This window comes from Magnusiomyces paraingens, assembly GCF_902498895.1.
Source record: "Magnusiomyces paraingens strain CBS 517.90 genome assembly, contig: contig2, whole genome shotgun sequence".
Lineage (NCBI taxonomy): Eukaryota > Fungi > Ascomycota > Dipodascomycetes > Dipodascales > Dipodascaceae > Magnusiomyces > Magnusiomyces paraingens.
In genome coordinates, this window is record NW_022474068.1 from 4,294,736 (window position 1) to 4,322,145 (window position 27,410).

General features: G+C 35.8%; 5 protein-coding genes across 5 annotated transcripts; 4 read left to right on the forward strand and 1 right to left on the reverse strand.

Moving 5' to 3' along the window:
- Positions 1 to 191: 191 nt before the first annotated feature.
- SAPINGB_P003102 (uncharacterized protein) lies at positions 192 to 3,086 on the forward strand (the record flags this gene model as incomplete). The annotated part of the gene is made up of 1 exon (XM_031997820.1): positions 192 to 3,086. One exon carries the CDS (start codon positions 192 to 194, stop codon positions 3,084 to 3,086), a length of 2,895 nt encoding a protein of 964 aa, XP_031853711.1.
- Positions 3,087 to 3,798: 712 nt separating this feature from the next.
- On the forward strand, positions 3,799 to 6,903 carry SAPINGB_P003103 (uncharacterized protein; the record flags this gene model as incomplete). The annotated part of the gene is made up of 1 exon (XM_031997821.1): positions 3,799 to 6,903. The coding sequence occupies one exon, from the start codon at positions 3,799 to 3,801 to the stop codon at positions 6,901 to 6,903; it is 3,105 nt and encodes a 1,034-aa protein (XP_031853712.1).
- Positions 6,904 to 7,484: 581 nt separating this feature from the next.
- On the forward strand, positions 7,485 to 12,071 carry SAPINGB_P003104 (uncharacterized protein; the record flags this gene model as incomplete). The annotated part of the gene is made up of 1 exon (XM_031997822.1): positions 7,485 to 12,071. The coding sequence occupies one exon, from the start codon at positions 7,485 to 7,487 to the stop codon at positions 12,069 to 12,071; it is 4,587 nt and encodes a 1,528-aa protein (XP_031853713.1).
- A 45-nt stretch (positions 12,072 to 12,116) lies between these two features.
- Positions 12,117 to 13,052, reverse strand: SAPINGB_P003105 (uncharacterized protein; the record flags this gene model as incomplete). The annotated part of the gene is made up of 1 exon (XM_031997823.1): positions 12,117 to 13,052. The coding sequence occupies one exon, from the start codon at positions 13,050 to 13,052 to the stop codon at positions 12,117 to 12,119; it is 936 nt and encodes a 311-aa protein (XP_031853714.1).
- A 1,321-nt stretch (positions 13,053 to 14,373) lies between these two features.
- On the forward strand, positions 14,374 to 16,836 carry SAPINGB_P003106 (uncharacterized protein; the record flags this gene model as incomplete). The annotated part of the gene is made up of 1 exon (XM_031997824.1): positions 14,374 to 16,836. One exon carries the CDS (start codon positions 14,374 to 14,376, stop codon positions 16,834 to 16,836), a length of 2,463 nt encoding a protein of 820 aa, XP_031853715.1.
- Positions 16,837 to 27,410: the final 10,574 nt, after the last annotated feature.

A 27,410-nucleotide genomic window follows, 5' to 3' on the forward strand; every position in this document is an offset into this window, starting at 1 on the left:
CCTCTCTTATTTCCCTTTTCTCTTTACAATTACCGTTGACTATCTTTCAGTTTTTTTTTTTTTGGTTTTTTATATATATTTTTTTAAAAAAGCCTTTCCATTTTTTCTTTCTTGCTTCCATTATTTCCCGTTTAGGTTCTTTCTTCACTTTCCAGCATCGCATTTAAATATCTTTTTCATATTGCTGGATAATGAAGTTAACTACCTTGGGTCTTTTGGGCTTTTTTAGCTCGACCTTTTCATCCGCATCAGCTTTGTCAACAAGCTTATCGGAATCATCACAAGAAGATTTTGAAAACCGGATATATTTTGCTGTCGAACTAGATTCTAGCTACTCGTCGATTCCAAACTTATCAGAGCATTTTGAATCTACAAAAGGGAACATCTTCCCTTCTTCTTGGAACTTTGAATATCCTATCACAGCTGTTCCGAACCACTTTCTTTTTTCAATTCCCAAAAACAGCCCTGAACCCGATCTTCCCTCAGATATCGGCAGTCATGAACTTACATCTTGGAAATTGACAAAGCGCTCTCCGGAACATGAATTACTAAGGCGTCATCTTATCAGCAATGGCGTTGGATCTCTTGAAATTTTACCACCTCCTCGGCAGCTTTATAAGCGAGGTGTTGTTCCGGTAAGCCTTGATCTCAGCAACGAACCTATCGTCAAAGCAGCAATCGAGCAGTTCGACATTCATGACCCTATTTTCCCTGAACAATGGCATCTTGTTAACCCTATTCAAAAAGAACATCATATCAACGTTACTGGGGTTTGGGCTCAAAATATTACTGGCGATGGTGTCAAAATATGTGTGATTGATGATGGTCTTGACCTTGATACCCCAGATCTCAAGGATAATTTCTTTGCTGAAGGTTCTTGGGACTTTAATGATCCTGGCCCACTTCCTCGTCCACGTTTATCAGACGATCGTCACGGTACTAGATGTGCTGGTGAAATTGCTGCAGTGAAAAATGACGCATGTGGTGTTGGTGTGGCATATACGGCCAAGGTTGCTGGTGTTCGGATTTTATCAAAGAGAATTTCTGCTATTGACGAAGCGAAGGCCATTAATTTTGCTATGGATAAAAACGATATTTACTCTTGCTCATGGGGACCCTCTGATAATGGTCAAACCATGGAGGCACCTCCTGAAATTGTTAAAAAGGCTATCCTAAACGCTGTTCAAAACGGTCGCGACAAAAAGGGGAATATTTACGTTTTTGCTTCTGGTAATGGCGGAAGTTTAGATGATAATTGTAACTTTGATGGGTATACAAATAGTATTTACTCTATCACCGTGGCTGCCATTGATAGAAAAGGCCTTCATCCATTTTATTCCGAAAGCTGCAGTGCTAACCTTGTTGTTACGTATAGTTCAGGAAGTGGCGATTATATTCATACGACTGATGTCAATGGTGCTTGTTCTACGACACATGGTGGAACTTCCGCTGCAGCACCTATTGCTGCTGGAATATTTTCCTTGGCGCTCCAAGCCAATCCTAATTTAACTTGGCGAGACTTGCAATATTTGGCATGGGACACCGCTGTCCCATTTGGCACTGATCCCAACTGGCAAATCACTCCTGCAGGAAAGCGATTCCACCATGATTATGGCTACGGCAAGCTTGATGCTTATGCCATTGTCGAAAGAGCTAAAACTTGGGAAAATGTTAATCCCCAGGCTTGGTACCATCTTCCTACTAAAAACGAGAATGCTGAAGTTCCGGTGGATCATACTAAAGCTATTGAATTCACTATTAATGTTACCAAAGAAGACTTGGAGAAGTCTAATCTTGGAAAGTTGGAGCATATCCAAGTACGAGTCAATGCTCAATCTACTCGCCGTGGTTCTCTTACCATATCTTTGACAAGTCCAAGTGGTATCACCTCTGATATCATGCCTAAACGCAGAATGGATCCTTCTAAGGCTGGAGTTCGTAACTGGAATTTTATGTCTGTTGCTCATTGGGGTGAATCGGGAGTTGGTGAGTGGAAATTGACTGCAAAGCATGTTCCTAAAGGAAAAACTAAAGCAGTTTCTACTCTTTTGGATTGGCAACTTTTACTTTGGGGTGAATCAATTGACCCATCTAAGGCTGTTGAATTTGACGGAAAGATTAGTGCTCTTGGTAGCTTGAAAAGCACTGAGCCTGAAGACACTGAGCCTGAAAACTCATCCTCGGAATCACCATCTCAGGTTTCTTCAGTTGCGTCATCACTTTCAACTGAATTATCGACCTCCACCACATTTGATGACGAATCTACTTCTACTCCTATATCAACGTCTACTTCCACTACTTCTGAGTCAGAAACACAGAATTCCGATTCTGAATCATTTAATGAGACTGCCACTGCAACAACTTCTCAACTTGAGGAAGGCAATGGTTCACCTTCATCGACTGAAAGTGCAATTGATGAGTCAGCCCAACCTACTGAATCTGGAGAACCCAAAGAAGCTGAAAACAAGTCTAGTAGCTTTTTGGGGTCTCTCATTCCGACGTTTGGAATGTCAAAAAATACAGCAGCTTGGGTTTATGGATCGGGTCTGCTGATTTTACTTTTTATTGGAGCAATCACAGGATATCTTTTGTGGCTTCGTCACAAGAGAAACAAGAATGCTCTAAATTACAAAGATTTCAATCCTTTGATCTCCAGTCACAACGGCGATGAAGAGCTTGGTGAGGAGCTGGACTTTTTGGACGAGTTTTCATTGGGTAGCCACAGTGACGATGAACATGATGAATATGATGACGATTTGCCATACAATGCAGAAGCTAGTCTTTTGGCAAAACCAACTGGTGGAGTTAAAACCACCTCCAGCACTACAAGCAATATAGAAAGCAGTGAACCAACACAAAGCCCACCAGAATTAAGTGTGGGTAAGAAGGCAGTAGACTTATACAGCTCTGCTGAATTAAATGACAGCGTAACAGATACTTCCAATGAGAAAAAAAGTCCACCACAACCATCAAATCCTGTCCACGAAGAAACAACATTATTCCATCTGGAAAGTGAGGATGAAGAGGAAACACCGGGAACAAGCGAAGATAGCCGAACAAGTACTAGTGGAAGCAATAACCAATAACTGGCTACTGGAGGATTTGAAAGAAAAAATTGCAAAGAGTGAGGGGAAAAATAAATAAAGGACCAAAAAGGACAAAATACTGAAACAGAGTTTTCATCTATAACTAGGCATTGAAATAATGCCTTCAATAATAGCTTAATAGATTAATGATACTTATTACTTTCTTTCTTATTATCTTGTAATTATTTCTTAAGTGTAAATTTAACTAAATGTATCGATATGATATCCATAAAGCATAAAATTGGTATTTCGTGTGCCTTATTTTGAAGTTTTCTTGTATTATAAGTGTGCTTGTATAAGCATAAATTCAAGATTACTCTTTTTTCTAGCTTAAAATAATTGGAACCATTATGAACTAATTGTTTTCATTTTCAATCATAGGTATAACAATATATTGTTATAATTAAGACACGGACTAAAAAAATGGCAATTATTTTAAATTTATGCATATATGCTATATAGGCAGTAAATTTGAGTGTTTGAAAAAGCTCACTTTAATGCTACAAAGAATTAGAGCAAGAGTTGACGTTGGAAAGTTCATTTTCATGCTTAGGAATTGTTATAATATTTTAAATCCAATTATAATATGGATAGGGTATAAAAAGAGATAAAAATCTTTCAATTTTCAAAAAATATTTTTCTTTTTTTTCAATCAAAAAATAAAAAATAAAAAATAATTAATAACAAAATACAAATAATAAGCAATAGTACAATGGCTTACGCACCTACCAACCAAAAGGAGCTCGAAAAGACCTCCAAGAAACTTCAAAAAACAATGTACAATGCCAAGCATGGTGAGCGCGTTTGGAGAAATATGGAACCCTTTGAAAACGTTCGTTTTTGGATCGACGCAGACAATGTGGTTTTGAAGGAAATGAACCGCATTCTCAAAAAGGAATCTGACACTCTTGTGGCCTTGAAACTCTTGGGCTGCAACTTATTTGCCAATCGCCCTGAAGACGAGCCGAACCCTTTCTATCGCTTTGAATACAAAAACTATGAAACTTTTTTGTATGGCTACATTCCTGAAGAGAATGTTGAAAATTCAGATGATGATGATGATGATGATGATGATGATGATGATGATGATGATGATGAAGAAGCATCATCAATATTGAGTCGGTCAATTAAAAGACGTAAGAGACTGGTGAGAAAGGTCACATCTCCCAGTAGAGATGAGGTATACATCAAGAGCCTCCAAAATAAGAAGATTCCTAAGGCAAAGGTTGACAATGAACCAGTTATTATTCGTCGGACTTCCACTATCGCTATGGATATTGTTAAGCAAGTTAGCCAGGCTCTCCCAGAAAATATGTCAATTGACTTTACTTACAATGCTCCAGAAAGCAAGTACCAGAGCCCTGATATCTATCTTTTCACTTTGAACACCACGTATCTCTCTCCTAACAGTGATGATACGAATATCTATAAGTACGATATCATGGCAATGTATCAAGCATCAAGCAATACTTTGCCTCATCTCAATGATAACAATTTTGTCAAATCATTGGTTAGTCCTTCTAACAACAATGAAAAGTTTGGTGTTCAAATGATTCGACAGTTGGTAAACTATATGACAATGCATGATATTTGCTTTGGTATTATTGCTAACACTCAGTACGTCCGCTTAATTGCAAAGACCATTGACAGTCATTCTGATAGTGATGGTAAAGGTGGTGGCGCCATTTGGGTATCCCGAAGCATGCCCCGCGATTCTATTTTTCCCAGTTGCGGTGTTCAAGTGTGTTCCATTATTGGATACATCACCATGTTTATTTCCATCATTATTCGTGGCGATGACATGTCTCCTGAGTGGCCTGGAAAACATGTACCCATTTTACCAACCTCTGAGTGTGAACAGATTGAAGAAGAATTTTTAAAGCTTCATAACGATGTGTCTTTTGCAAAACATTTTTTTTCAGATCATATGCTGGCAAATATGGAAGCTAATGGCAACAATTACGAGCTGGAAGACCTGCCCAACCTTGATCTTATCGATTCGATTTCTAAAAATAAAAGCGCCTGGAGTAATCTTGATGTTGATGTCGACATTATTGAGGCATACACTTTTGCCCAACATATTTTCAACTTGGTGATTGTGGACGATTTTGATAAAGAGCCCTCTTTTTACGCTCCAGTAGAAGGTGAGGAAGCCGAAAGAGCTGCCTCTATATTGAAGGATGAAGAAATCTCAGATTACCTTAAAGCTACAGAGATTTACTCCAATGCTACCACTTGTGCCAAATGGAAAACCACTAAACCCGATTTTGAACCATTTTTGTATGACGATAAAATTGAGTGTGAAATTGACCTCACTAGTGCCAACAGTCAAAACCTAGACTCAAGCAGCAATAATATGTCTGAACCTTCAAGTGTAATTATGGGTTTGGAAGAAACAAATGGCTCGCAAGATACCTTTGACAACTATAGGGATTTTGATTATGAATTTGTCAATACTACCACTGAAGAGGAGGATGAAGAGATGGTAAAGAATCTAGGACTTATTGCAATTGACAAACCAGAAAATAAGGAGCAAGGCGTGACTTACACTACTCCTTCGAGGTCTCTTGGTCCTAGCGCTTCTGAAGTCGTTAGCAGAGTTATTGAGCACAAGAAAAATCACTCTCTAAAGTTTACACGGTCTGATCTAGGTGGGAATGACAATAGCGTACAGGAGGAAGACGTGGCTCAAAGTATCTCTTGTTTTGACATTGTTCCAGAAGTTATTCTTAATGCGGAGGTGGATGATTATAAGAAGAATGGGATGGAGTTAATGCTTACTTTGTGCCGCAGTCGCAGATCTGAATGGTTTGGGGTGACCAGAAATCAAAAGATTGTCCGAAACAAGACATATATGCCTGGATACTTGAATATTTTTGACGGTTCTTCCAATGTCAAGTCTTATGAAGTCATCATTCGCAACAGTGAGTATGGATATATGCCTGAGAGCAGCAACAGAAGCAAAGACTTTATGTACCATGAAATTCTTATCTTCAAGTACTTGTACGAGCAACAAGTAAACTTGAGCATTATTCCAGACATTTTTGTTTTTGGAGATACTTGGCAGACAAATAAGATGCTTGTGATGAAACCGTGGGGCAGAAAGATGACTGCTAATGACATTTGCAATGACCGTGATGGTTCTTTGACAAGACAGATGATAGAGATTGTGGAAAAGCTTCTATTTCAAAAGGTTGCTTTGGGCCGAATCCGAATTGAGAACTTTGCTGTCGATCCTACTGGTCATGTTCGCATTGTGGAGATGCTCGATGCCTTTATTTTTGACGAAGAATACGAGAAACCAGTGAGAAGTCGAGAGTTGGCTACACTTGATATGGCCATTGCTGATGCAAACAACAATGCAAGCATTGAAGATATGGTTGGGATTTTGATTAAGAGCGAGGAGGAAATTGGTAGAATTAAAGCAGAGATTGAGGCCAAACTTTTGGCAGAGGCAGAGGCAAAGGCAGTAGCTGCTGCTGCAGAAGCAGCAGCAGCTGGATCAACTGGGGTTACTGCTGAAAGACAGGAGAGCCATGACGAAATGCTTGGAAATGAGTCGACTATTTACTCATTTGATGATGATGTTTCTAGTTTGGGATTTAGCTGGATGACCGATCCCACTGCTTTTAATGAGACCACTATGGTTTCTAGTGAAGGAAGCGGGAGCATTGTTGGGAGTACCCAAAGTAGGGGACAGAACAATCAGCAAGCAGTTCGTCCGCAAGGAAAGTTGAGATGGTTTTTGAGTAAAGTCATTTTGAAGCGGAAGTCTAACCAGGGACTGGTGACTGGACAGGTTAACCTGAGTGCTTAATAGGGATTTTTTTATTTAATATTTAATTTATAGTATTAGTTAACAGTAAGCCTTACTTAATAATTTTTCTGAATATAATAATTTTTTTTTTAAAAAAAAAAAAAAAAGAAAAAAAAACTCACAACAATAGAAATCAAAACCTCCACTCCGGGAATTTCTCAACCACCACCGCCAAACAATCCGCACAACACACAACACACACACAGCCAATATTCTCACATAGACCTGAGTTCTTGTTTTGGCCACGTTTGTACATTTCCTGGGACATTTGCACGCACAGAAATCTGTCTTTAGACTATGCTGTTGTTTTAAATTCAGCAATTTTACTTTGTATATAAAACAGTTTTTTTATTTTTTTTATTTTTTTTTTATTATTACTCCACCTGTATTACGGCTTTTAAACACGATTTACAACTTTTAAACTAAGTCTCTCACTCCCTATCGTTCCAACCCCCTTACCCTTGCAAAAATTTTAATTGCCCAACAAACAGCACCACCCAACCCAGTTGCCAGCCAATAAAACGTACCTCCTTCCACAATCTCTCCCCACACAAACCATAAAATATCTCAGCAGATTGACAATGTCAGAAGAACCTCCATCTAGCACCAATACTACCAGTATGACCAATAACGCGACAGTTGACGAAGCGACATCGTCCAAATCCACAACAACAACATCCGAGCAGCAACCCGAAGTGGCCGCTTCTTCTTCTTCTTCTGCTAATACTTCTACTGCTGCTCCAGTGGCAAAGCGCGGGTCACGGTCTCGTGGTGAGAAAAAGACCTCTGAGAAACGCAAAGGCACCTCGGCAGCGAATTCAGGTTCCTCTGCTTCAGTTACCTGGCCTCCGCGTACCGAAGAAAAGCGCCGATCGCACAGTCGTACATTTCAAACACTCCACACAGGGTCTAAAATCAAACACCTCAAAAAATTGGATGGTGAGCCCCTTTGGCGTACCGATATTCAGTATGACTTTCTTTCCACTGTTTTTCACAACGACCAAAAGGTGTTTCGCAACAGTTACGAAATCTCTGATGAACTATTTTCATTTGCCGACATTTATATAGACGCCATGGCGCGTTCTTCCAAAACATCGAAAATTCTTTGTGAGAAGCTGTTGGGCGACCGCAAAGCTGGACTCAACATGGCCATGGTTTGTCTTCTTGTCAACATTGGCCGCATGAACACTACACTGAACTTCTTCCCAGAAATGCGAGCACAACTACGTACATATCACCCAATTCCATCACTTCAGACTTATAATGATCAATCTGAGTACAAACAACTACAGGATGCTCCTCGTCTTAAAAGTATTCTCAAGGGCGCTTGTGAAGACCGAGTAGAGCCCTCAACATTGGACGAGCTTGCCGCTGTTGAAACATTCCCCAAAACCAACCCCATTAATCTTGTTTTTTTAGTTTCTACATTTGCGAGCCGCGTTCAAGACCGCTTTTTCGTTAGCCCATATGAGTTCCATGACCTTATCATGAATACAAATTTATCGAGTGAGTCGCGAGGCAAGGCTTTTTTGTGGCTCATGTGGACATTGCTAGAGACAGACTTGAGTCCTGAGCGTCTTAAAGAAAATCCGTTTGGGGTTGGTCAAAGCGATGGCACCAAGATTCCGGAGTTTGTTGTTTTATCACCTGAACAATTAACCCAAGAAAACGTTGATCCTGAACAAGAGATTGAATTTGGTCATAATATGACACGAGAGCGGAAGCTATACATTGATTCGAGCCAGCAAAGCAACCAGCAACAATTTCCGTTTATCAACTCGTCATTGGTTAATCCACCAGTAACGACTAACATGAAGGGCAAACAAGGTGATTCCAAACGACGATCTGCTAGTGGGAAAAATACGGAGACAGCAGAGTCTGAAGGGGCTGACGACAAGGACACTGATGATAATTCCACACATGGAGAAAAAGATAAATTGGTTGACACTTCCAAAGGTGAACACCCAGTTACACAATCTGAAGATGAAACACAGAAGAAATCAAAAGTCAAGCCATCAAGCCCTACAAAAAAAGCGGCACGGTCGTCTGGTCGAGCAGCTAGTAAAACAGAGCCTGTTGCACCGGTTTCTTTTAACTCACGGATATCTGCACGCGACACACAGTGCCAGATTGAGATTTCCAAAATGCTTCGAATCATTGACAACGAAAGCCGGCGTAAGAGAAAGAAGGCTGGAGCAATGTACCTCGAGTGGATGAGAATTAAAGATCATGATCCTTTGTACGACTCTGATGTGGAGGATTTCCCTGAGGAGGCTGATAAGGTTGAAAAGGTTGAGTCCAAGGACCCTGAAAATAAGGAGGACCTTGCTAACTTACTTGTACATAAGAAACGCAAGCGGCATCTTCCACCGCAGGATTACGTACATGGGCTTCCAGTTACAAATTCAAACTCTGCTGGTGCTGGTGGTTCATCTACCGTAGCAGGTAGCGACGCTGGACTCAATTACCCCGATATTAATGGTATAACATATAGCGGGCCTAACAATGAGAATCTGTTAAGCAAGCCATATGGGTACCATATTCCTGGAAATTCTGTGTCTCTTGCGGCATTAGGATATGTTGGTTTGCCTGCAATGCCTGCTCTCCCCGCGACGTTGGGTAATGCCAACAACACTGTCAGCAAACTTTCTGCCAAAGTGACTGTAAACAACCGGATTGACTATGGTGGTGATTATGGAGAGCAAAGCTTGGCGCGAGCGCGAATGTTTCGGAGATCAACGCGATGGTTGCGAGCATGGGACGCAGCGAGGCGGATCCATGAGACTGAGGTGCTAGCACGAATTGGACGCGAGCGAGAGAAGCGAGAGAAGCAACAAACGCAGCGTGAGGATGAAGAGTATGAGCATGTTCAGCGGGTTCTTCAAGAGGAACGGGAACGACTTGCATCGGAGATTGAGATGGAATTTGATATTGCTGAGCAAGAAAAGAAGGAGCGGCGACACTGGTCACGAGTGGGAGTCAATCGAGCTGGATCTGGGTCTGCAGAAGGAACACCTACGGAGTCAGATAATGTTGCCGAAGATTTTGGTCGAGGATCTGAGTCGCCACGAGGTGAAGAAGATGAGTCGTCTGAGCAGCTTCCGCTTTCAGCGCAACCGGAACAATTGGAACAATTGGAACAACAAGAACAACAAGAACAACAAGAACAACAAGAACAACAAGAACAACAAGAACAACAAGAACAACCGGAACAACAGGAACAACAGGAACAACCGGTACAGCAACAGCAGAATTCTTTACAGCTACAACAATCACTGAGTACACCGATAAGTGTTACAGATGGACATGAATCTGATGACCAAGTGCATTCTCCGCCACTGCCTTTATTACCACCAATGAAAAAGACTCGCAAGCCACGCAAACCGCGGGGAACAGCTAGCACACCTGCAAATAAGAATGGAGGTTCTAAGGTAACAACCGAAGGGGCGAAGGTGAGCAAAGAAGATGGAGAAAAACCGGTAGCTAAGCGTGGTGGTCGAAAGAAGATAGTTCCAGCACCAGCACCAGCACCAGCACCGGCACCGGCACCGGTACCGGCACCAGTGGTAGCCCCAGTGACAACAGCAGCCCCATTAATAACGGCAGCACCAGAACCAGCACCAACAGCAGCACCAGCATCAGCACCAGAACCAGCTACAACGGCATCACCAGCTACAACACCAGTAGCTGTCACTGCGCCAATAGTTGCTGAAAGTTCGCAGGATAGTTTTGAGAGTCAAAAGAGCAGCGTTAGCGTTGCAGCTGTGGTTGAGGAGCCGAGTAATGTTATTATTGAGCAAGGAACTGGTGATAACTTGTTGCAACACCCTCCACCAGTCCAGGGGGCATACACTGAGTTTGTGGTTGAATATCCCAGGCCACAGGCTCTACAGTCATCTCCTCAACAACAATCAATTAATATTCCTATTCATTCTCCGCAGCAAGCCATGGTTGCACCTATTCAGCATTCACCTCAACAGACAGTAATTGTACCAATTCACTCCCCTCAAATAAACATGACAGCGCCATCTATTCAGCATTCTCCTCAACAGATTATGGCAGCAGCAGCAGCAGCAGCAGCAGCAGTACCTATTCAGCATTCTCCTCAACAAGTCATGACAGGACCCATCCAACATTCTCCACAACAGGCTATGGCGGGACCTATTCAACATTCTCCACAACAGGCTACGGCGGGACCCATTCAGCATTCTCCACAGCAAGGGATGACGGTGACTATTCAGCACCACTTGCCTATTCGTCAGTCTCCACAACAGAGTATGGCCATGACTTCACAAATGCCATCACATCTGCAACAGCATCAGCATCAGCAGCAGCAACAGCATCAGCAACAGCAACAGCAACAGCAACAGCAACAGTATCAGCATCAGCATCAGTCTGTGCTTAATCCTGGGGGCAATACTTCTGGAGATATGAGTGGGATGGTGATGGCTCCAATGGTGACTACCCCGATGGGTACGATGGGGGCACGCGTGTATACAAATAATGGGCCAGCATATATGGTGGATGCAGGGGCAACAGCTGGTGGAGGTTTAGTACAACCACACGGATATCCAGCTCAATTTCAGCAACAACAACAACAACAACAACAACAACAACAACAACAACAACAACAACAACAACAGCAGCAGCAGCAGCAGCAGCATCAGCAGTCAATGCAAATTCCAACACAACAACAACAGCATCATCATCATATGCAGTCAATACCAATGCAGAATTACCCTGGAATGATTGTACAAATGGCTGGGCCAGGAGGGCCGATGATGGGGATGCACCAGCCTGGGCCGCTTGATATGTACCACAATGGTGGTAGTAGTTCTGTGAATACGAGAGGGCAAGTGATTGATCATTCGGGTATGGGAGCAGGTGGGTCATCTTTATCGCCTCCACCCCCGCAGGGCCATATGGTTCATATGGCAGGAGCGCAGGCTTCTCAGCAGGTTCAGATGCAGATGCCGATGCAGATGCCAGTGCCTGTACAAGTATCTTTGCCTGTTCAGATGCACATGCCTGTGCCTGTGGCGGTTTCTGGACATGGAGGTATGCCACATTCGAAGCAAATGAGTCTTGGGAATCTAATTGATGGGGATGGTTCTCGGGGAGGTCTTGGTGGTCACAGTACTGGTACTGGTAATGATGTTTTGAGGTAGTGTGTAATGTATTATTATCTTTGGAGTTTTTTTTTTTTTTTTTTTTTAAGTGTACAGAAGTTTATGACAAACTTCAACGGCTTTTACAAGACCATTGAGTTTGATGAGAGCTTTAAAAGCTTTGGGGAATGATTGGATGTAGTTTTGTTCGGTTGGAGAGAGGTTGTCTGAGGCCGGAACCAGCTGGCCAGAGATTTTAGAGAAGGCATCAGCAGTGGGAGATTTTGTGATGGGGTGGATACCGATAGACCACACAAGTAGGAAGGTATATTTGTGAGCAAGGAAAGAGTTTTCAGAAGAAGAAGAGGAAGAAGAAGATTTTTGCGGAGGTGCAAAAGCATAAGTGGATCCATGAGGCCATGTGGTAAGTTGCAGGTGCGAGCCGTATTTGTTTGTAAACTCTGTGAGAATGGCAGCACGACAAGTATTTAGACGAGCAAATGAAGCTGCGCCGTGAAGTGCAGACACAAGATCATTATGGGGATAAATGGAAGAAGAAGAAGAAGAAGAAGAAGGTAAAGAAGGTAAAGATAGAGATGATTTCCCGATGCAGGACTCGAAAAACTGTGCCAGCACTGATTCAGGGTCTGTTTGGGAGAGTGGGGCCATAATTTTGACAGAAAAAGAAGTCATTGTAGGACCATCAGAGATTCCATGGTTGTTATTATTTTCTTGGAGTACAATAGTAAGTATAAATTCGCAGTAAGCTTCTGGGAGGGGGACTTTAGGAGAGAGAATTTCTCCAGATTTAGAGTTAGAGTTAGAAGAAGAAGAAGAAGAAGAAGGTGCAGTACAACGGTATGAATAAGATGTTGAATCACCGTTGCGTTTATGAGTTATTAGGACTAAAGAAAGGTCATGGAAAAGAGCTGCTAAAGCCGGATCACTTGTGAGCTGAGAGTAGTTAAAGGAGTCATTTGAAGAAGGAGAAGACTTGTGTGCATGAAGTCGGGCAATAAGTTTGCCGGCAGATGTGTGCATGTCTAGGGATGATTATTATGATGATGAGGCGGTGGTGGTGGTGGGGGAGAGAGTAAGTAGTGGTGACGAGATATTGAAATAAGCGGGTCGGGACGCGGGACGTTTAAAAGGGGGGGCGGGTGGAAAGCCTTGAGTGAATCGGTGGTGGTAGTTAGAATTGGGGGGTGTGATGTGTGTGTGTGTGTAAAGGTACGGCTGAATATTAAAAATAAATTACATAAACAGTTACATTATATATATATATATATATATATTTTTTAATTTGACCGGGTAATTAGCACGTTTTCTTACACGTGATGTGTTACAATTAATATTTTGTAACAAATTTGGCTGCTTTTGCGCAGTTGAAATTTTTTTATTATTTTTTTGCTGCTGTTGCTGCTGTTGCTGCTGCTGTTGCTGCTGTTGCTGCTGCTGCTGCCAAAGTGCTGCTACTACTACTACTACTACTACTACTACTACTACTACTACTACTATTACTACTACTACTATTACTACTACTACTGTTACTACTGTTGTTATTGTTGTTGCTTCCTTTGTGGTGGCTGCACGTGCTTGAATTGGCCTGATGGGTTGGCCACAGTTTGTTTTTGCTGCTGCACTGCTCCTTTAAGAAACGGGCGGCTGTTGTTGTTGTTGTTGTTGTTGTTGCTGCTGCTATTTTTTTTTTTTTTTTTTTTTTTCTAAGATAAACGGCTGCCTTTTTTTTTTTTTTTTTTTTTTTTTTGTTGGCTGCACACATACACGCGCCGTCTTTGCGCCCGCTGGCTGGCTGGTTGAATTTTTTTTTTTTTTTTTGTAAGTTGTGCTGCTGCTCCTTTCGATCTCACAAAAGGCTGTACAACCAAATGGACATATTTAGTAGATGAATGAATGAATGAATAAATGAATAAATGAATAAATGAATAAATAAATAAATAAATAAATGAATTTGAAAATAAAAAAAAAATTTTAAATAAAAATATTCAAATAAATTAAATGTTAAATAAATATTAAATAATAAAAATTAAATAAAAATTTATATTCAAAAAAAAAAAAAAAAAGAGAAACTTTTTTATTTTTTTTTTATTTTCTTCACTTTTAAACTTCTTTCTTCTTCCTCTTCTTACTTTCTCAATTCATTAAGTGGGAAAAAAAAAATAAATTAAAAATAAATTAAATAAAATAAAATATATATATAAAAAAAAAAAGAGCCAAGCTTTCATCTTCACTTTATATAGTCAGTCTTAAAAGTATCCTCCATTTTTTTTTTTTTTTAATTTAAAAATTATCACCGCTACCACCATTACAATCATCATTACCATCACCAAATCCTTTTACAATGCTCTTTGGTGTCCGTCTTGCTAACGAAATTTACCCGCCATGGCGTGACGCCTATGTTCAGTACGAGGTTCTTAAAAAACTTCTCAAAGAAAATGTCATTCCTGTCTCTGAAGAATCCTGGACTCCTGATGACGAAACCAACTTTGTTGAGGCCCTCGATAAAGAACTTGAAAAGGTTTATTCTTTCCAAACAAAGACTTATGAATCCCTTTCTGACCGCCTAGCTACTATTGAAAAAAGTATCAACAACTCTGTCGAATCTCATCAGTTTACTGAAGATGATGGGAAAGCCCTTGAGTCTGACTTAGAAGAGATTCTTGAAGAAGCAAAACAACTCGATCGTTTCTCGCGTCTTAACTTTACTGGTTTCACCAAAATTGTTAAAAAACATGACCGTCTTCATTCAAAGTACCAAGTTAAACCCCTTCTTCAAGTCCGTCTCAATGCCCTCCCCTTCCATTCTGAAGATTACTCTCCTCTTCTTTACCGTATCTCGGTCATTTATGCCTTTCTCGCTGAAAACCTCACTGGTGCAGATGCCACCGCTGCCTCTGCTTCAGCTAAACTCTCCTCTGTCACAAACTCTGAAAACTCAGATTATACAACCTACAAGTTCTGGGTCCACCCTGACAATGTCATGGAAGTTAAAACCCGCATTCTCCGCCACCTTCCTCTTCTTGTTTACGGCTCCAAATCTCATGGTGAAACTGACGACGCTGAGGCCCACCCCCAGCATGACCCTACCATCACTTCGCTTTACTTTGATAACCCAAACTTTGACCTTTATGAGGCTAAGCTCCAGAAAAATGATGTCTCTCCATCATTGAGAATCAGATGGTCCGGTAAGCTCACCGACAAGCCTGATATTACCATTGAAAAGAAGGTCATTGATCATACTTCCTCCTCTGGTGACTACATTCCTGATGAGCGCATTGAAATCAAGGAAAAATATATTCAGCAATTCATTACGGGCAAGTACCACATGGAAAAAACTGTCCAAAAATTGAAGGCCCGTGGCTCCTCCCAACACGAAGTTGACGAATACCAAAAAACTGTCACTGACCTCCAGGACTTTATTGCCGAGCATGACCTCCAGCCCGTTGTTCGTACTGTTTATACCCGCTCAGCCTTTCAAATCCCCGGTGATAACCGTGTTCGTGCTATTCTTGATAGTGACATTGTCTTTATCCGTGAAGACTCATTTGATAAGGACAGACCTGTCAGAGACCCTGAAAACTGGCACCGCTCAGACATTGACGTCCCTGGCGTTGAAAACCCCTTCTCCATCCTCCGTAAGGGTGAATATGTCAAGTTCCCCTTTGCCGTCTTGGAAATTCGTGTTTTGAACAAGGGTGACCCTACTACCTCTACCCTCGCCACCACTCCTGGCACCAGCGTCAAGTCTATCTCTGCTTTGGTCCCCACCAAGCGCCATGGCAAGTGGATCTCCGAACTCACAAAGTCTCACCTAGTCAAGGAAGTCCCCAAGTTCTCCAAGTTTATCCAGGGTATTGCCTCTCTCTTTGCTGAGGATGACAGACTTGACCTCTTGCCCTTTTGGCTCCATCTCTTGGAGCACGACATTCGCCAAGACCCCAAGCAGGCCTGGGAGGAACAGCGCCGCCGCATCCAGGAGTCCAAACAAGCTTCTGTTGAGTCGGATAAGCTTCGTCTTCTCACTTCCCGTTCATCCCCTCGCGTCGAGCCTGTTTCTTCTCCCAAGGTCTCCGCTGCAGGCCCCTCTTCTGCACCTGTCTCTTCTGGAACTGCCGCTTCTTCCAGCACCCCAGTCTCGGAAACTACTGAGGTTGCTCCCACTGATGAAGACGCTTCCAAGAAGAAGGCCGACGAATATGATGATGACTCTGACCTTGATGATGACGATTCGGATCTTGAGGATGAGGAAGACCTTCAACACCTTTCCCGTAAGGCCCGTGGCAAAAAGCTCCTCCAGCGTCTTGCCTTTTGGCCTTCCTCAGGTCCCCGTCTTGAAGGTGACTCTGAAGATGAGGAAATTATTCTCCCCCCTGGTGTCGTCAAGCCTAATACTCTTCTTCGCCAGAGCGGTCCTGTCAATGTTGAGGTTAAAGTTTGGCTTGCCAATGAGCGTACTTTCAACCGCTGGCTCCACGTTTCTGTTCTTTTCTCTGCCCTTACTTTTACTCTTTACAGTTCCGTCAATAAGGCCCGTGATCAGACCACTGCCACTCTGATTGCTTACATTTTGTTTGGCATTACTGTCTTTTCGTGTCTCTGGGGTTATGGTACTTATCTTTACCGTCTTAAGCACATTCGCAATCGTTCCGAAATGCATCTTGACAACCCTACTGGCCCCATTGTTATTGCACTCGGTCTCCTTGCTTGCCTTACCCTTAACTTCGTTGCCAACTATAACAACAAGGTCTTACACCCCAAGAATCCCAAGATGGGAGGTGAAAGTCTTAACAGCACTGTCTATTAGAACCTATATGGGGGTAGATTATAAGTTTTGACAAGTTCAATTTTTTTTTTTTTTTTGCTATTGTTGTGTATTTATAGTGGGACGCTTCTGTTTTTTCTTTCTTCACTCGTCTTTTGTTAATATTTGTTTGTTTCAGCGATTAACTAAAAAAAAAATATATATATATAAAAAACGTTTTCTAAATTTTTATAAGTTAATAATAATAATAATAATCTAATTTTAAATTTAAATTTAAATTTTCAAAAGATATGATTGATAATAATAAAAAAAAACAATATATTGTATATATACAATTAATTGTATTAAACGGTTTTGATTGTTAAGGATTTTTTTTTTTGGATTCTAAACGATTAAACACCAATTGGGGTTAGGCGTTATATTAAATGGGATGTCAAAAAAAAAAAAAAAAAAAAAAAAAAAAGATTTCCTTTCTTAGATTATATAAGCAAGTTTATAAAATCATTTCTGAAAAAGCAACGTTTTATAATACCGAAAATATACTTTTTTTTTTTTTTTTTTTTTTTTTTTTTTTGGAAAAGACTTTGAAAAGACTTTGAACTTTTTTATAAATATTAAATCAATTTATTTTATTATTATTAAATATCTTTTTATTTTTATTTTTATTTTTTTGTTGTTTCTATTAAAAATTTAAAATTGACAAAAATAGACTTGGAAATTTTCATTTTTTAAATATTAAGTTGTTGTTGTTCACTCTTCAATTTTGTAAAAACCAGTGATAATAACAACTAATATATAATGAAATAACTAAATAACAATATTTTTTTATATATATTTAAGCATTTGGAATTGTTTTTTATTTGATTTTTTTTTTTTTTTTTTTTTTTTGCTTCTGTTTAAAAAAAAGGATACTCAAGATTAACAATTCTAGTTTCATTCTTCTAGTGATTTGTAATTTCAAAAAAAATAATTTTTTTTTATTAATTAAACTTCTTATCTTTTTTTCTATTATTTAAAAAAATATCTTGATTTACAAAACTTCATTTTATTTATTAAAGTTTTTTTTTTTTTTTTTTTTACAATCTGCTCAACATTAGGATCAATTGATTGCTATAAACATAATAAAAAATTTTAAATCTTAAAACCTGAACCCTAAGTTTATTTGTTAGTTAGTTTGTTTTTAATGAGACAGACTAGCCAGAAGAGAAAGAAAAAAAAAAAAAAAAAAAAAAAAAAAAAAACTTTTAGTAAAGGCGGTGGTCAAATGTCACTTGTCAACGTTCCAAGGCGTATGCACTAAATTTCATGAATAGATAGATAGATAGATAGTCTTGTAAAAAGAATTTAATAAGAAAAAAAAAAAAACTTTCTTGCAATAATACACTATAAAAAAATAAATAAATATTCTCAACCAAATCTCAAAAAAAAAAAAAAAATCAGATATTTAAATAATTTATTATAGAAACAAAAAAAAAAAAAAAAAATTCCCTTTTCTCAAGAAAAAGTTATTCACAAAACAGAGTTTCCTTTTTTTTTTTTTTTTTTCAATTTATTTGGGCTAATTGAATTTATCATCATTAATATTTCGTTTTGACCAATAACAAAAAAGTTCATTGATGATTATTTGTTAGCTGAAAGGAAAAGAAAAAAAAAAAAAAAAAAATTCTCAGGGTCCACCTACTATTTAACGTTTTCCATTTCTTTTAAAAAGGTTTTATTTATATATATATACAATGGCTTATATATATAAATATAAAGAAAGTTAATTTCACACAAATTTACAATCCCATTTAATCTGAATAAATTTCTTAAACCCTTTTTTGTTTTTGTTTTTTTTAATTATTTTATTATTTTATTTTAGTATTAATTCATTTTGTATTTAACATTTTTTGTCTTTTGTCTTTTGTCTTTTTTTCTTTCTTTCTTTCGGATCCCTTTTTCCCGATTTGAAAAAAAAAAAAAAAATAGAATAAAATAAAATTTTGACCTTTTTTTCCCAACTTTTGATTGCTTTTTGGTAGCACAAATCTATCACTCAATGTGGAATAATACATTTTTAGTATTAAAGAAATAAAAAATAAAGGGGGAAAAAAAAAGGGGGATTCCCTTTCTAAAATCATTTTGATTAACGAAATATTTGGAACAATAATAAACCACCTCAACAAAAGCAATAACAATTCTTTAACCCTCTTTTTTCATTTTTTGCCATTTCTATAACTTTTTTTAAAAAAAAACAGACTAAAACTCAATTTTTTTTTATGTTTGTTTTCATTAAATAATAACTTTCAAGTATGTCACACGACTCTTCTAAATTCATTTTTTTTTATTTTAAGTTATTTGAATAATTGTCTTGTACTTTTATTTTTTTTATTTCATGCAAAGAGCTTTATTCTTTCCTGAAAAGTAAATTTATACTGCAATGATTCAAACAGTAAGGCTAGATTAATTTCAAACATTGCAATTTGATAAAAGATGAAAGAAAAAGGTAGCACTTTTTTCTTATTCCCTGAGTTTATTTTATATAAAAAACCCCCTAACCCTTTGAGCTTTTTCTTTTTCTTTTTCTTTTTCTTTTTTTTTTTAGCTGGCGTTTGGAATTTCTATTTTCTTTTAAAATAAATATAAAAAGAAACAATACTTTTCTTTTTAAAAAAAAAAAAAAAAGAAAAATCATTTTTAAAATTATAACAAAAAAGCTTGGACCTTTTTTTTCTTTTTACCTTTTGATTTAAGTTATTTTACAATTAATCAATCTATAATATTATTGATTGTTTTTTTTCAATTATTTTAGTTTTAAATTTTTTTATATGAATTCACTAAATTGTAATCAAAGATTCATAATAAATCACTCCTATTTTCAACTTTATCTGTATTCAACAAAGTTTCTTACCTTGAAACAAACTTCAAAATCAACATAAAAAAAGAAATAAATACATAAACTTAAATGAAATAATTTGCAAAGTAAGGCTATTTCAATTTCAATTTCTACAAATTGACAACAAATGTCGCACTCACGTAGCATTTTATCTGCAAACCGAAAGTTTATTTTCTTGTAGAAACCCTTAGCCCTATAACTAAGTTGCCTTCCTGGGCTTTATATATCAAAGTAATGAATATTACACTAGTGAAACATAAATGGCGGATCAAGCACACGAGCCAAAGAACGTAACAAAAAAAAAAAGAAGTAAATCTTCAAGACTACCTAATAAACGGCTGCATTTCTTTCAGAAATACTTTTTTGAAAACAAATGTCACACTCAGGTAACATTTATGTCCTGTACGCATAGCTTATTCAAGTTATCCAACCCTAACCTTCTAATAAATCTCTTTACATGATTTGCTTTACATTATTACATACAATAGTTGAATTCAAAAGTTAAAAATTGCGGCCACAGCAACAAGAGCAAACAAACTTCTCCTTAAAGACAATGTTTCAAACGACATGGCTAAATCAATTTCAAAAATACCAAATTGATACTAAAGGCAAAGTTCATGTCACATTTGAGAAGAAACCCCAAAGCTTGTTTTGGTTTTAATAACCCTTAACCTTTGAATTTACATGTATCCAAGGTGAATGGTGATGCGTCCTAGGTTACAATAAAACGTTCGTTTCCATTCAGTAGTTTTAGGTATTTTTTTTTTCTTTTTTTCTATTTTTCTATTTTTCTAAATTATTTCATCATTTAATAGACTTTATTTATCATTGGCAAAAAAAAAAACATGAACAGCCTCCATGTATATTAGAGTAGTTGCAAGTAATAAAAAAATTTTTTGGGTCAATACATCGAAACTTTTAAGGATGTAAAAGACTCAAAAATTGTAGCATACACCTCTTTCTCAAAAAACTTCAACAAAATTATTCATTTGACTACAAAAAAAAATAACACCTGGTTTCCAATTTTTTCACACGACTAAATGCTGAAATTTTGATATTTGTGGTGTAAAAAACTCATAGTTTCAATTCTACACTGGCACTCTGGCACATGATTTTTTTTTTTTTTTTTTTTTTTTTTTTTTTTTTCAATTAAAGCAGTTTTTGTCTTTAAAACTTCAGACCCATCTGAAAGAGTTTCAAGGCCTTACCCCGTCATTACCAAAATATCATTAGACAAAAATTATGTCAGTGTGATTTATTAATTATTGACTGGTATTCTTGAATTAGTCAATAATATTTATTATTATTATTATTATTTTTATTAAATATTCCCAAATTTTGGCTAACTTTCTAATCTAGCTTTAAAATTATATATATGACATTTTGTCAGCAAACTACTAATCATCAACCGTTCATGAAAATTCACCATATATGGTATATTTTCTAAAGAACAGGAATGGACACTAGTATCAGCACTACTTGGAAGAAGCCTGACACTTAATTAGAATGTTTAGACAACCACAAACCATCTCTAAACTTAACCCGTAGCTTTGGAACCCCAATTGTCTGGAGATTAATAAACTTTTAAAATAATATATATAAATTATCTTAAGTTTAAATACTATTCTGTTTTGAGAGTTAAATCAAATTCAAATTCAGGTTTTTGGAAAGAGGGATGAAGATCATTCCTTGTCGGGGGTTCAAGTACACTGAGCTTATTACTGATCTATTTTTTTTCTAAACCCCTAACCCTATACAGCATAAAAAATTTGAAAAAAGTCCTTTATAATCATTAAATCTAATGATTTTTCATAAGGATTTTAGTGCTATTTCTGAAAACTTCTGAAAAGAAAAGTAAAGGAAATTCATTCATTTGTTTGTTTTTAATTTTACTATGGATATTAATATTAGACAAATTTTAAGATAAAATAAAATATTGATTTCTTTTTTTTTTTTAAAAAAAAAAAAAAACAGAGAAATTCTAAACTTTTTTTCGTTATTCTCAAAATATTTTGGTCAGCCAACGCTGATTAAAAAATTTCCAAAAGAAAAGCCTTGATTTTTTTGTCAAAAAATTCTAGTAAATACTTATTTTTTGGAGCTTTTTTATTTTCTAAATAATGTTTTTTATTTTGTTTTTTTTTTTTCATATCGACACTTATGGAAATAAAACTAAATAAACACATTTAATTTTTTAGCTTAAGACTTAACAGTTCGGTTCTAGTTATTTCCCTTAAGCATGTACTATTTTTTTTTTAGATGAAACCCCCTTATTGTTAGAAACTAGAATAAAATAAAACTAGCTTTAAAGAAATTGAAATATCATCATTTTATTACAATAATCATAAGAATACCTATGTTCATCAGTTTCTTGGAAAAATTGGCTTTTTTTTTCATAAGAAATGTTCCAACAATGCTGTTAAAACTTTCAGTCATGATTAAAAAAAAAGTTTCAATATCTTTAAGTTATATGATAATTAATCTTTAATAAATAGTATATTTAAAAAATTGTTTATTTTCTCGAACCGCCTCCTTATAATTATAAATTAATGATATTAGAGGATAAATATAAGGCTTTAGTAACAAGTAATGAGAATATTCTACTCCCTTAGTTTTCCTAATCACGATGTAGGATTATCACCATCTATGTGGCTCTGTTATTAACTGTCATTTTAACTCTTGTCTTTATTTGCATATCTTATGCTGGATCCAAAACTTTTTAAATAACCACAAATGAAACTAATACTTCCCTAAGTCTTGAATAATCATTATCCACAGTCATGCACACATCAGTAAACAGTTGTGGAAAAGTGCTATTTTTATTACTATTTATACCATTGGCAAAATTAAAAAAAAATAATTCGGCCCAATATGGCATTTCAACTGCAAGGTTTCTGAAGTTTATTTGAAAAAAAATCCCTAACCACCAGCGTGCACTACCTCGAAATCCATTTTCCGGAGATAATTTTTCAAAACCACCATTTTGACAAGGAAATTCCCCGAAACCTCCACGGACTGCTAATCCATATCGAGTCGCTTTTTTCTGTAAACCCGATATAACTTTTAATATTTCCTCAGCTTTAAGTGTTGAAAAGCAGCATGCCTCAATAATGCTTACTAACTATAATTTTTTGTTATAGGTATTCTCTCTTTGCCGCTCTTCGGTTTAGCACCCGAATTTTCCTATTGTCGTCTCTCAAAAGAACCGGTACCCTAACCACACATTAAACAGTGCATTGTTTGTGTAAGATACGCCTAGAAAACGGAGAAGCTTTATCTATGGAATAAGAATACAATATTTCTCACTATTTGTCCTGTTATCTAACTCATCTATCGTTTCCAAAATTATATTTATCCACCTATCTTTTAACAATCAACTTGCTTTTGGTATTCTGGTTCATAGAAATTGTGACACTGACAAGCCACAATAAATTTCTTAACTTCTTCTCTAGTTTATTATTATCTCAGTTCTTAACATTTTATATATTCTATTAGAGGTCCACCTTTACAATAACTTCTATTCATGTCTTTTACAGATCATTTTCTGTAACTACATGCCATATGACTTTCCATATTCCTTACCAATGTTGGTGTCTAGTTGAGATATTGAACGTAGCCATATAATATAGCTTTAGCTTTAGCTTCTTCTCATTCAGTTAAGCGACGTTTACGTTAAGAGGCTGTCTCATTTTGCAGGGCTATTTTATTTTCAAACACTGCTATTTGAACAAATGAACAGAAATTAGGTAGCACTAGACCTTTATGTACATTGAGCTTATACTACACCAACCCTTGACCCTCTCAAATACTGAGAATAGCGGTACCAGATGTCTAACTATCTTAGAGTTTAGAGTTGAAAAAATTAAGTTTTTACAAATATAGCATTACTTCTTTACTTTAGACGTAGAAAAAAAAATAAAAGCCTATTTATTAAAAGATTTATGGTCAACCAGCTTGAAAACCTTTTATCTTTAAAACTTTGTTTAAAAAATGGTTCATTTTTTACCTCAGTTTAGTAATATGTTCGTGTCAATTTTCTAGCCCTGAAAACAAGATTCATAAAATATAGAATTTGGCATAATACGCCGACGTGGTTAGGGGTGTTTTTTTACATATAAACTTTATGAAAATTCAGATTTGAGTTAAAAAAAATCTATACATTTCTCTTTAGTCTATCAAATGGACTGGTGTTACTCCTTTTATGAACAAATATAAATGCATTCAGGATCTTAGTTTTATATTTTTAGGAAAAATTAAGGTGCAAATTTTAACTTTTGAAATAAATAGAACTTGAATTTTTAATATAATTTTTTTTTCAATATATATATATATATATTTATCTTCAAAAATGGGTTTCTTAGATGTTTCAAAAAATTTTTTTTTCGTAGAGATATCTTTCTATGGTTCATACCAGAGTGCTTAATGAGTAAAGATTAAGTCTTTCAAATACTAGTGTGGAAACTTTGATCGGACTGATTCTTTTAGGGGTAATCCCTAAAAAAGAAATAGATATACCCTAACCCTTTGAGTATTCAATATTCCGGTTAAAAAGAACATGGATATACTTTCAATTTGCTGATATTGAAATCAACCTTGCATAAATTATTTTTTAGTCTTGCCACTAGTGACCAAATTGGAATTTTAAACTACAGTCAAAAAAAAAAAAAGAAAAGGAAATAAAAAAAACTGAAATTTCAAGTATTTACATTATCCAATGTAAAAAAAAACTGCTCTATGAGAATTTGAGCCATGACTTTACCGTAATTGAGTGAAAAGTTGTGTTGATTAAGATTGTTCTTGTTGAGGATTTTGGTGGTCTAAATAGGTTTATACCTAAATAATTATTATTGGGACAATTTTTGAGACCTAGGTAAAAAAGAGTACAAAACTATATAGTTTTGCACTCATTTTTAAAAAATATATATTTTTGTTTATATGAATAGGACCAGAAGTATATCAAAAATCAGTAGCGTTATATCTGCCTAACTTTGATGACTCGCTGTCTATTGGCATACCTTTTTATTACTCCTAGTTTTGATCTGTGTGTTTCTGGTAGCCCAGAAATCAATGACTCTGATAACAGGTTACAGGGAACAGGGGGATCCAATTTCTTGATCCTGAACCTACTCTACCTATTTTCTCATGAAAGCCTGTTTATTTTTAAATCCCATCTTTTAAAGAAACAGCATGTAATCATATTCAGTTTAATTATACTTGAGCAAAAGAGTCTATTTTCCTGCTCGCCTGGGTAGCCTAAGGGGGTCAATTGAGATGGGTACACAGATACACTCCTTTAGAAAAAGGAAAACACAAAAACTTAACTAAGTTATTAGAAATAAATTAAGTAAATGCAGTAACATTAACCTTACGCTTGGTAACCAACAGCGAAGAATACATTTTGACAAAGCTTCAAATTTTGCTAGAGTTGTCTAATTGCAACAAGACTATCCCAAAATAATGCAAACAATCAAAAAGACATCAACAATTAATCCTAACCCTTAACATTACAGTGATTCAGGCTAAAATATTTTACTTTTCTCTTTCAATTGATTGTGATTTTAATTCATTTAAAAAATATTATTTTTTTAAGTCCCAAAATGGACTAGCTATGTAACATCAAGGTGATATGCAAAAACAAATTATAGAAATTGCAACATTTCTCTAAATCTCTTAAATTTCTTGTGATGTAAATAGTTCTTAAGGACAATTCTTTCAGAAAGCATTTCAAATAAGTCTGAAATCAAACTCTGGGGCAAAAAAAAAAAAATTGAATAAAGTAAAGTTGGAAATAGTAATATTTTGTATTGTTGAATAAATTTGACTTAACATCAAAGTTGGTTTCTATAAACTTATGGAACGCTTAGCTAGTTTTCTTCAAGTTTTTGATCTTGCACACAAATTACTCAAAGTTTAAGAAAAAACTAGTATTTTTGAATTTGCTAAGATCTAGTTCAGTTATTTAAAAAAAAAATGATTGTGACCATAGTCTCTTGTCAAGGATTTATTCGACTTTCGGTACATGCAATAAATGTTTTGAGAAATTTAATAAAAACCTTTATATTAAGATTAAAAAAATATAGGTTTTTGGAGATAAAGTTGGTTTGGTTCACTAAATTATTCGTATATATATATGGAAAATGTTAGTTTCCTAAAAAATATTGTTTGCTTGTTTTTTTATATATTAAAAGGCTATAAATATACGATATCAGACTCAAAGCTATCCAATTTCATCATACAATATAACTTTCTATTTTCATAATCTTTAATTTTACTTCAATATTGCAGGTATCATAGCCCAGAAAAATAAGTTCTGATGCAGGCCTACCAAGAACAAGCTTAAGAGATAATTGAAGGTTGAAATTGTCTTAGTGACAATAACTACAACCATCTTGCCAAATAATATTATTAACTATGGGTTTGGGTTTTTACTTAAATAGTAAAATATTTCTTTGTTTATCGTATAGGACTCCCGACCCCTGTAAGGTTTTTGAAGATTCCACAAGGGTACGGGCATTGCAATGTTACATTTGATTACTGTGCAGAAATCTTGAAATGTTTCTTTTTAATAGTGGCTTTAAAAAGCGACTACAGCTTTTTTCTTTTAATTTTCAATAAAGTCATATTACCAATTTAAAATTACTTGAACAAATTTAATTAGAGATAGAAATTTCAGATTCTAGGTAAATTTTTAATTGGTATAAGAAATTATTTTTTATCTCATTTTTAAAAATATATATATGAGGATAATCTTGATTTTGATAGGAATTTCTGTATGAAATTTCAATATTTCTCAAAAGTCTTATCCGTTCTAAAAAAAAAAAAAAATTAGCCTATGCAGTATTATCAAAACAAATAAGATCTAAAACTTTTAAAACCCTAACCCTTGTGGTTCAAAATCTTTGATCTGCAATGACCAGGGGGGGTCTTTCAATTTATTTGAAATTTAATCATTTGTTAGCAAAAATATTATTTTATGTAACAGCCTAACGGCTCAATGTATTTCTATAAGAATATATGCAAAAACACAAAAAAAGACTAAAATAACCCCAACCCCTATCGTAGCTCATACTATGGCTAAATATATTGTAAGTCTTCTTTCAAATATTAATATTTTAATTAACAATGATGTATTTAAAAAAAAATTAGTTTGAAAAATTTGCTACAACTTGGAACTATTAATTAGACTAATACGGAAATAGTAATCAGATTCAGCCTGGCAGGAAATAGTTTATTAACAATCAATCAAGCTTCAATTGCCAATTGACGATAAATAAATATTAAATTTTCTAGTTCAAATTTTGGTTTTTGAAGTCAATTTTCTTTAATAATAAAAAATTTGTTTTTCTAATATTTTGTTGATGATTAAAGTGTTTTTTTTTGATATTTTCCAGCGATACATCCGATAAGCAAAAAGGTTCATTTTTAATAAAAACTTAATAACATTAACCTCTAATTATTAATCAATTTAATGTATTACAACATTGTGTAACTTTATATTATTCTGATTAATTATTATTAAATATTACTAAATGTTTTGTAATATGTTTATTAAATTTATATTTGTGTTCTAAATGATGAATTGATAACATGGAACAATTAAACCACAAACAAAAGCAAATTTAATAATAGAACTGGTTTTAATCTTTATCCTTTTTTTTTTGTTAAACTGATTGAAATTTTGCTCTCAAAAATTAAAATCGATATAAAGTACCTTTTTTAATGACTTTTTTATTAGACAGTG